Source organism: Hylobates moloch, unplaced genomic scaffold, assembly GCF_009828535.3.
Source record: "Hylobates moloch isolate HMO894 unplaced genomic scaffold, HMol_V3 SCAFFOLD_7, whole genome shotgun sequence".
Taxonomy (NCBI): domain Eukaryota; kingdom Metazoa; phylum Chordata; class Mammalia; order Primates; family Hylobatidae; genus Hylobates; species Hylobates moloch.
Window position 1 is genome coordinate 21583502 of NW_026652282.1, and position 9816 is coordinate 21593317.

Consider the following 9816-nt stretch of genomic DNA (forward strand, 5'->3'; position numbering starts at 1 on the left):
AGTAGAGACGGGGTTTCACTGTGGTCTCGATCTCCTGACCTCGTGATCCGCCCGCCTCGGCCTCCCAAAGTGCTGGGATTACAAGCGTGAGCCACCGCGCCCGGCCAGTTTTTAACAAGTTTCTTATTTGAACTATTTAGTGGTATTATATATTTATCTTGTTGCATATCAATTATGGGTCTAAATCAGTAGTGTTTGAACTCAGTTTTTAAAAAAGAAGATAAATGCAGTTACTGAGTTCTTACATAAACTCATACAACACAGGCAGGTTCTGTGTTTTTAAGGAAGCAAAGTGGAATTATTTGAATTTAGCTTTTACCGATCACATGAAAAGTATGGGACATTAAATTTGCATTTGCCTCTGAGACCGTGAGGCATGAGCTGCAAATTAAAAGACATCATATGAGCCTTGCATCAATTAGGATGAAATAAAGTTTATTCCAGCAATCTGCTTAGCAGCCTTGTTAATGTCAAGGCTAATGAATGCTGCTGATGAATAAATTCCTGAAGAAGAAAGGATCCCCAATCGGAGGTAAGTGCATGATGTCTTCAATTAGAGACTAGAAAAAGAAAGGGCAAAGAAATTCTGTGCGTATGAAGATAAATCCTCTAATTTGCATTTGTTATAACATTATCAGCTGCCTTCTTTTTCTGACTAGGGTCATAATATTTATGGGTTTGAACTGGAAGTACTACTGCAGAGAATTAATGTGTGCAAAGCTCCTCACTGGTCCAAGATAGGTCGACTGAAGCGATCCAACATGCCAAAGCTTGGGGTAATAATAATTTTCAAAATCTTATTTATTTATTTTAATGTGGGAGAGCTACCAGGGAACACACTACACTTTTTAAAATAGGAATTGGTTATCTTGTTATGGGAACTTCAGTACATTTTGACTTTGGCACTAAACATCTTTTCCTTTGAATTCAGCATTTTATTTGTGAAAGCCTCTGGTAGTTTTTAAAATCATCGGTTAGAATCTAGGGATAGTGAACAAAGACGGCACATACATGTTACCTTCACTTTGTCATTCCTGAAATGATAGCCCTTAGGGCAAGGTTGCATGGTTCAGAAATTGTTGCGTGCTGTCATTTAGGAAGAAAATGGGAAGAATGAATGGAAGGGAGTTGATGTTGGCTGTATAAGAACGCAATATTACTTGATGATATCTTGTAATAAAAAAAAGGAAAAAAGAAGTCAATGAACTAAGTGCTTTCTGTGTTAGTTACCTCTCATGACAACTCCAGTTTTATTTTATAGACAGTCTCATAGGGGTAACATAACTTGTTCTGGATCACGTAACTAGTAAGGGGAAGAACTGAGATTTGAACCCAGGCCTGGGTGACTCTTAAAGCCAATGTGTACTTTTCATTCTACCTGCTTGCTTCATGTATGGAAGTTTTGGCAGTTTTTGTGTGAAGCACCTTCTTCCTAAACCTGATACTGCTCAGTGCTTGAAATCTTATTTTACTTAAAGCTTATAAATAAAATGGACATGTTGCCTCATCAGATAAGTTAGGAATCTGTACCTTTTTCGTAATGTTCTCTAGAGGATTCTGCCACTACAGATCAAAGTTGGGGCCACTGCTCCTGCTTCTTTTCTTATTCATATCTTTAAGGTGGTAGAGTTGTTATTAGCACTTCATCTGAACACTTGCTTAGCTTTTTACCCCCTTCAAGATTTTCTTTATGTGGCATCTTCTCAGTGAGGTATACCCCATTACCCTATATAAGATGCAGTCCCCCCATATTCCTTGTACCCCTCACCCTGCTGTTTTCCCATTTTCCATATACTTGTTACCTCCTGGAACTATATAATTTCTTGTTTATGATGTCTGTTTTTTATTACACATTTCAAATGAGGCCAGGAATCCTTTCTGTTTTGATCACTGCTGTATCCTGAGTGCCTAGAATAATGTCAGATACATAGTAAATGTTCAAAAATATTTGATTGATAAATGGAAGAATGAGAGTTTTATCATAATTTTGGGCCAGCTTCAAAATAGGTTAGAAAGAAATGTTCTCAGTGTCTGCTCTGTCATGAAATTTGCTTTTTGTTCCCATCTCGTAGGGCCGGAGTGGATTTGGTGAAAGAAATGCTACCTGTGGTCGAATGATCTGTGATGTGGAAATTTCAGCAAAGGAATTGATTCGTTGTAAAAGCTACCATCTGTCTGAACTTGTTCAGCAGATTCTAAAAACTGAAAGGGTTGTAATCCCAATGGAAAATATACAAAATATGTACAGGTATGATCCTAGATTCTTCAGAATTCATCTGTCTTGAAATTAACAACAGCAGGACACTACTAGTACTATCCTTAGTCTGGAGGGACATGAGCCAGTGTTGCTGTAGAGGAGAAATTGTCTCCACTACTTTCATAATTTGAACTAGTTTACCTCTTGAATTATTGTAATTGATCAGTTTATCTCCATCTCCCTCACCTGTGTTAACACTAGCTTGATGTTTCCTAACAGTAGTTTGGATTTAGATTTCTACTCCTAATTCATTTATTCAGGAATTAGGGTAGATATTTTAGAAATATAAAAACTGAGCAATCATTAAGTTAGAGGTATTGCTTGCTTATTTCTTCCTCCTACTCCTCTGGCCATCTCTCATTCATTCCTGCTAGTTCTTCCTGAGTTCTTCCTTGGACTTCTCTTTTCTGACTTTGTTCCCTCTCTAGGTGATCTCATTGAGTCTTAGGAATTTAAATACCATGGGATGCCTGTGCTTCCCACATGTGTATCTTCAGGTTAGACCTCCCTAAATTCCAGACTCAGTGCATCTGTTTTACCTATTTTACTTGATATCTAATGTGAACTCCCAGCTTGTTCAAAATTGAGCTCTGATCTTCTATCCTAGGTTCTTCCTATAGTCTTTCCTTATTAAATTATAGGTGTATTTTTCCATTATCACTGGAAACTTCCAGAGTCTTACTTAGCCCCAAATCTCTGAGGCATCTTTAATTCCTCTCTCTGATATCCCACAGTAGATGCATCAGGGTATCCTATCAGTTCTGTCTTCTAAATAGATCTAAGTCTGACCGCTTCTTTTCAACTGCACTGGACCCATCCTGTCCAAGCTGCTATCTTCTTTCCTCTAGATTACTGGGTTTTTATGCCTATCCCCTTACTTTTGCCCTTACCCCCTTGTGGTCGACTCTCAATCCAGAATCAGAGTTATCCTGGTAAAATCAAGTCAGATGTGATACTCTGCTCAGAGTCTTCCAGTGACTCTCTGTTTCATTCAGAGTAAAAACTAAAGTCCTTATTTTTACTTACAAGGTCCTTTACAATGTGTCTCTATGTCGTTAACTCTGTCCTTATCTCCTACTGCTCTTTCCATCATTCTGTCTGATCTAGCCATATTGGCCTCTTTCTTAGTCCTGGAACTGGCAGATTTGCACGCAGCTCAGGGCTTTTGAGTGTGCTATCCTGTCTGCCTGGAATGCTCTTTCCATAGGCTTGCTCCCTCACGTCTTCAAGATCTTTATTCTCAGTAAAATCTTCCACTCTTTCCTAACAAAAATTTCAGTCTCTGCTTCTGATACTTAATATTCCTGTTGCTTAACTTTTAACATTATATAACATACTATATACTTAATTTCTTTTTTTTTTAATACTCTGTCTCCCCCATGAGGACATAAACTCCAGGAGGATAGGAAGTTTTATTTGTTTTGGTCACAGCCAATGCCTGGCATATAGTAAGCATGCAATATATACTCACTGGATGGAATGAATGAAAGGATTTAGGTAGTTTTCAGGCTTGTAGTTATTATATTACTTCAGTTTTTCCTTATGGGATTTTGTGTGTGTGTGTGTGTGTTTTGGAGAAAAGCATTGGGATCAATGGTATGAATGAATTCCTGGTTACATACTGACCTTATTTTAAATTGTTTCTGAAGCCACGGTGCTGTTGCTCTGAATTTACTTACACCCAGAATTCCTTATAATATTTTGTGAAGTTCTGATTATAGGCATTGTTTCTTTTAATTACTTGATTCTGTTTCATTCTTACTTTTCTGTACAGTGAATCTTCTCAACTGTTATACCTGTTGGAACACACCTGGAAAGATGCCAAGTTCATTTTGCAGATCATGTGTGAGCTAAATGTTCTTCCATTAGCATTGCAGATCACTAACATCGCTGGGAACATTATGGTAAATTTAACTTAGAAAGGGGGAAAAGCATTTCCTGTTGGATTCAGTGTTTGCTTGGGGTAGTTGTTATATGATAATGAGTCTAAATGCATGCTTATAAAATGAGTAACTTGGATTCTGAAAGCTGGATTTCTTTTGTAAAAGGAAGAACTGGTTGGGAGAAGGGGAGGAATGCCAGGTGCAGCGTGTTGAAATTTGGGCGAACATACGGATCATCTCTCTAACATCTGGATGTGTCTTTTTAGTGGAATGGTCCATTTGGGAGTAAATAAATAGCCAAGTTGTCAATATTTTAAGCTCTCTTTGTCTCCTTTAACTATAATGCTTAAAGAAAACGTTAGGAGTAATTTAGTACCTTTTTTTTTTTTTCAAAAGCAGCCCATTATTAGGAATAGTTTTGAAGGAGGTGCTGTGACTAAACTTACTGACTCAAAGTTGCTTTTGTTAGTTGTGGTTTTGAGCTCAAATTTAAAAAATAAATTCCATTTAATAGTCCAGGACGCTGATGGGTGGACGATCCGAGCGTAACGAGTTCTTGTTGCTTCATGCATTTTACGAAAACAACTATATTGTGCCTGACAAGCAGATTTTCAGAAAGCCTCAGCAAAAACTGGTGGGTCCAAAACTGTGTAGTATTTTGTTTTCTCTTAACCCCCCCCCTCCGCTTTTTAATACCTAGATAGCCTTTTTTTCTGTGATAACGTCTGCTTTCAAAATAGCTAATCCCTTGTGTACTAAAGAAACCGTGTCAAGTTTATTCCCTTGTTTTTGTGTGGTCATTTCCTTTTCCACTTTGTAAAAGGAAAATGTACTTTGTGCAGACAAAATTATTTGTGAAATATGAAATTCTTTGAGGGAAGCATTAGACCTCTCTGATGGGTGACCATACATGGAATGTGTTCTGGCACCTCAGCCCTATCCAAAGATAAATGCCAGTTAAACTTTTTATTTTCTTAAACCTATGAGCCTTTATTTTTGTGTTGCATTTTTCTGTACTACTATGACCAAGGTCACCCACAGTCAGGTTTCTGAAGTAGCCTCCATCACTTTGGAACTAAAACTTAGTTTAGCTACTGTTTTATTAGCACTGATATTAATTAATTCAGAAATGGGAATTGAATGTTAAAATTTGATTCAGGTTCTCATATTTGCTTGTTTTTTAATGTACATTATCAAAATTGGTGTAGGGGATATTCATTTAGAGGACTTTAACTTCTGCTGAGGTATTGAATGTTGGCCAGTAATAAACTACTTAGGAATGGATTTTCAGTATATGGATGTACTTGTTTTATGGTGTCCATATTAATAATAGGGATAATGATAATACTTACATGAAGTATTTTATGTTTTTACATCATGAATGTTAGAGTAGTGATTTTAAGAGGGCTGTTTTATAATCTCAAATTTTATATAATATGAAAAGTGGTATTTTTCAATATTCATTGATTTAAAAATATGAAATTCTGTAAATCCAGAAACACATAAAAATAGAATTTTTGTATTTGTTAACTCAGGATATAGTATTTGTTTAAGAAATTACCATGCTTGGGATTCATTTGGATTCATGAACATATTACAATAACTGTCTTTCCCAACAGATAGGACCACTAACTGAAATGTTTGTTAGAACTAAGTCCTGCAATTGGAAAAGAGAGAATCATCAAAATTTTAAATTAGTTAATTAGTTGCTGGCTGGTGAAGTTATCTTTCCATTTGATATTAGGGAGATGAAGATGAAGAAATTGATGGAGATACCAATAAATACAAGAAAGGACGTAAGAAAGCAGCTTATGCTGGAGGCTTGGTTTTGGACCCCAAAGTTGGTAAGGCTGGGCAGTGAATTGGTTTTCTCCCAGTATTAAGGAATTTCTTAATGTGGATCTAGGCTTGAGAAACTAGAAGACCTGAATTATATCTTATAGGTCAACGAATAGGTCTCATGACTTTTATCTTTCATTCACGTGAAAATCTTGGTTGCCAGTCACCTGACATAGACTTAATGTGAATTTTGTTATGCTGTGTTCCAATAAGATATTATTTATAGACATTAAAATTTAAATTTTATATAGTTTTCGTATGTCATGAAATACTGTTTTTGGTTTTTTCCAGCCATTTAAAAATGTAAAAACCGTACTTAAGCTCATGGGTGGTACAAAAATAAGTAGGTTGGATTTGGTCTGTAGCCGTAGTTTGTCTAATACATAGATAGCTGTCCAGTACATAGATAGCTGTTTGTCCTGACCAGTTCAGTTGACAGCAAAGTTAAAGAAAGTGCAGACAATAACCACCAAATTTAACTTTAACAGGAGAATATCTTTTCCCTATTGTCATGAATGGCAAAGATGTTTTGTGGTACACAGAGCTAGAAATAATTTTTTTTTTTTTTTTGGAGACAGAGTTTTACTCTGCTGCCCAGGCTGGAGTGCAGTGGTGCGATCTCTACTCACTGCAACCTTCACCTCTTGGGTTCAAGCGATTCTCCTGCCTCAGCCTCCTGAGTAGCTGGGACTAGAGGTGTGTGCCACCATACCCAGCTAATTTTTTTGTATATATAAAAAAACATTTCAACCCTTCCCAAGTGTACAGTTCAGTAGTAGTGTTAAGAATATTCACATTGCTGTGAAGGAATTAGTGTGAATTTTATCCAATAAGTTAGTTCTGAGTAGGAAACATTTTTGACAAAAGTGATTTTGTTATTAGTTATAATGAAATGGAGCAGTAGTACTTGGTGTTACGTAGGTCTGGGTTTGAATTCAATGTGATCTTGGGCTGCCTGTTTAACCTCTGTAAGCCTCAGTTTCTTCTGTAAAATAGAGATAAGAGTAATTACCACACGGGGATTTAAGGATAAATTAGTATAGTGCTGGACACAGAATAAACTATCTTATATGTTTGTAGTTATTACTGTCTTAATAGGGGACATTTATTTTTATTCAGTTTCTTCTCAAGGTGAAGATAACTCTTTGTAAATGTCCTATAGAAATATAGTAGCTTTCTGTTCATCCTTTGCAAGTAAAAAGGGTGGGTCGTTCCACTACTGACATTTATATATATGTGTCTCTTGTTTGATTTTAGCTCAGTTTTTGTTTGATTTTAGCTCAGTTTTTGTACAGGTAAATGTGCTGTCCATTTTATTTTTTGAAGCTGTTGTAAAAGAATAAATTACTCGACCAGGCGCGGTAGCTCACGCCTGTAATTTCAGCACTTTGGTAGGCTGAGGCAGGCAGATCACGAGGTCAGGAGATTGAGATCGTCCTGGTCAACATGGTGAAACCCTGTCTCTACTAAAATACAAAAAATTAGCCGGGCATGGTGGTGCGTGCCTGTAGTCCCAGCTATTCGGGAGGCTGAGGCAGGGGACTCGCTTGAACCCGGGAGGCGGAGGTTGCAGTGAGCTGAGATTGCGCCACGGCACTCCATCCTGGAGACAGAGTGAGACTCTGACTCAAAAAAATAAAAATAAAAATAAACCACTCACTTGGTTTTATTTGGGGTGGGGGTGGGAGAGTAGGTAGGATAATTCTTCAAAGAATTCTTGCTTTGAAGGAGAGTTGAACATTTTTTTTTTTAAATGGATGTGACACCTCTCAGCTGATTGGGAAGGTATTTGCTCATAATAATGGTGTGCTTTGGGGACAGCTGGGGAAAGGACTGGTTGTAGCTGGTTCTAAAGAGAGACAGGATCTTTTTCTCCCTCTTCTTTTGTGATCTGGCTTTTCACTTTATGAAATGGTAGTTGATTATTTTTTTCCCTTTTTGTCTGTCTCACAGCTCTGGGTAGTGTATATGGATAGTATATAGTTTCTAATATACTTATAGTGCTTTTAATGATGATGTTTTGACAATTCTTCTTTTTAGACTTTTTATGACATTATGTGGCTTTTTAATTTCAGGTTTTTATGATAAGTTCATTTTGCTTCTGGATTTCAACAGTCTATATCCTTCCATCATTCAGGAATTTAACATTTGTTTTACAACAGTACAAAGAGTTGCTTCAGAGGCACAGAAAGTTACAGAGGTTTGTATTTAACCTGGGACGCTTGAAATCGAGTTGAAAAGAATTGCTTAAAGAAGGAAGATCTGTGTCTTTTTAAAATAGTTTTATTGTGGTATTATTCATATACCATATAATTCACCTGTTTAAAGTGTGTAGTTCAGTGGCTTTTAGTGTATTCCCAGAGTTTGCAACCATCATCACAATCAGTTTTAGGATATTTTCATTATTCCCCAAAGAAACCTTTTAGCTGTCACCTCCCTCAATCCCCTATCCCTTCCACCTCTAGGCAACTACTAATCTTTTTGCTTGTATAGATTTGTGTATTCTGGACGTCTCATATAAATAGAATCATACATTATGTGGCCTTTTGGTATCTGGCTTATTTCACTTATAATGTTTTCAATGTTCATCCATTTTGTAGAATGTACTAGTACTTTATTCATTTGCGTTGCTGAATAATATTCTATTTTATATGCGTGTGTGGTGTGTGTGTAGGTGTATACACATACACCACATTTTGTTCTTTTTTTGTAACTTTTTTTAATACATGGCAGAAGATGTCTGTTTGCCCTCTAGCTCTTGAATTTATATGTCATTTAGTTCTCACCACAAGCTTAGGACCTGTTTTTCAATCCCAATTTCATATTCCCAGAAGAGAGAATCCGATAGGTTTGCCTAGGTTGGTGAGCACCCCAGGTCCCCGTTACCTGTGACCACAAGAGTAGGTTCACAGGGCACGGATCTGGCTGCTAAGGGTAGACCTTTCTGTGGGACTAGTGGATACTTTTACAGAGAAGACACTGGGTAGACATCCCCAAAAGGTATGACTGCATTCAATTAATATTTGAGCTCTGTTCTGCTACTGTGCCAGCATGATGATAATTAATATTAGCCTCTGCCCACCACCATTTTGCTTATTGGAGCTTTCCAGCTTGGATTCTGGATATATAATAGAATCATTTTAGAGTTGGAAGGGACTTCAGAGGTCGTCTAAGAAATACTATACATGTAACAATTTATAGATCTGAATCATTTTCATGCATGGTACCTCAGAACAATTAGTGTCACACAGGTAGTAGTTGTAGAGCTAGGAGTGGATTGTAAATTTCCTGACTCCACATCCTTTCAGTTTACTTTTTATCTGACTTTCATAGTTGCTGTAAATAAATTAGAATGTGTACCAGGATCTCTTTAATAGATTTACTATCATCATCTGTTATATTGGAAAACAGTAGGTCCCTATTACTATTGTAAGAGTGTTCACTTGATATTGATCTCTGTAAAATCAGATGCTTTGTAAAGGCTAGGTTATCAAATAGCATTGACTTGATGTACTTTAAACCAAGAGGTTTATTTTTAATTCTGAACCTTTGAAAGGGCAAATGTGCCTGGCTTTTTTCTTTGTAGCTGTTAATAGAATTTATGGAGGCTAGGGAAAAATGGTATAATGCTTCCCCTGCTTTTTCCTCCTGTAAATTTTAATGTAAGAAGACTGCTGGTTGCTTTTCTGAAATGTTGCTATTCTTCTGCCGATTGCATAGCAATTTATAGGTAAAAGGTACTACATAAATGTTAAGGGATAGATATGTATTAGTTTTTAGAAATGTCATGGCCTATTTAAATGTGTTCCAAACTTTTTTTTTTTTTTTTTTTTTTTT

At 36.6% G+C, this 9816-nt stretch overlaps 1 protein-coding gene and 1 non-coding gene across 5 annotated transcripts in view; both read left to right on the forward strand.

Annotated features, from left to right (window-relative positions):
- POLA1 (DNA polymerase alpha 1, catalytic subunit) overlaps nucleotides 1-9816 on the forward strand; it is a 306069-nt gene that overhangs the window by 42827 nt on the left and 253426 nt on the right. For all 4 annotated transcript variants that reach the window (XM_032756700.2, XM_032756701.2, XM_032756702.2 and 1 more), the window contains exons 19-24: nucleotides 660-776; nucleotides 2073-2248; nucleotides 4032-4161; nucleotides 4655-4774; nucleotides 5885-5984; nucleotides 8055-8179. In XM_032756700.2, coding sequence (XP_032612591.1) covers nucleotides 660-776; nucleotides 2073-2248; nucleotides 4032-4161; nucleotides 4655-4774; nucleotides 5885-5984; nucleotides 8055-8179 — 768 coding nt within the window. The remainder of the gene's footprint in view (nucleotides 1-659; nucleotides 777-2072; nucleotides 2249-4031; nucleotides 4162-4654; nucleotides 4775-5884; nucleotides 5985-8054; nucleotides 8180-9816) is intronic.
- Nucleotides 7078-7207, forward strand: LOC116812357 (small Cajal body-specific RNA 24). The gene has a single exon (XR_004370660.1). It is a non-coding gene; the product is annotated as a small Cajal body-specific RNA 24 (non-coding RNA).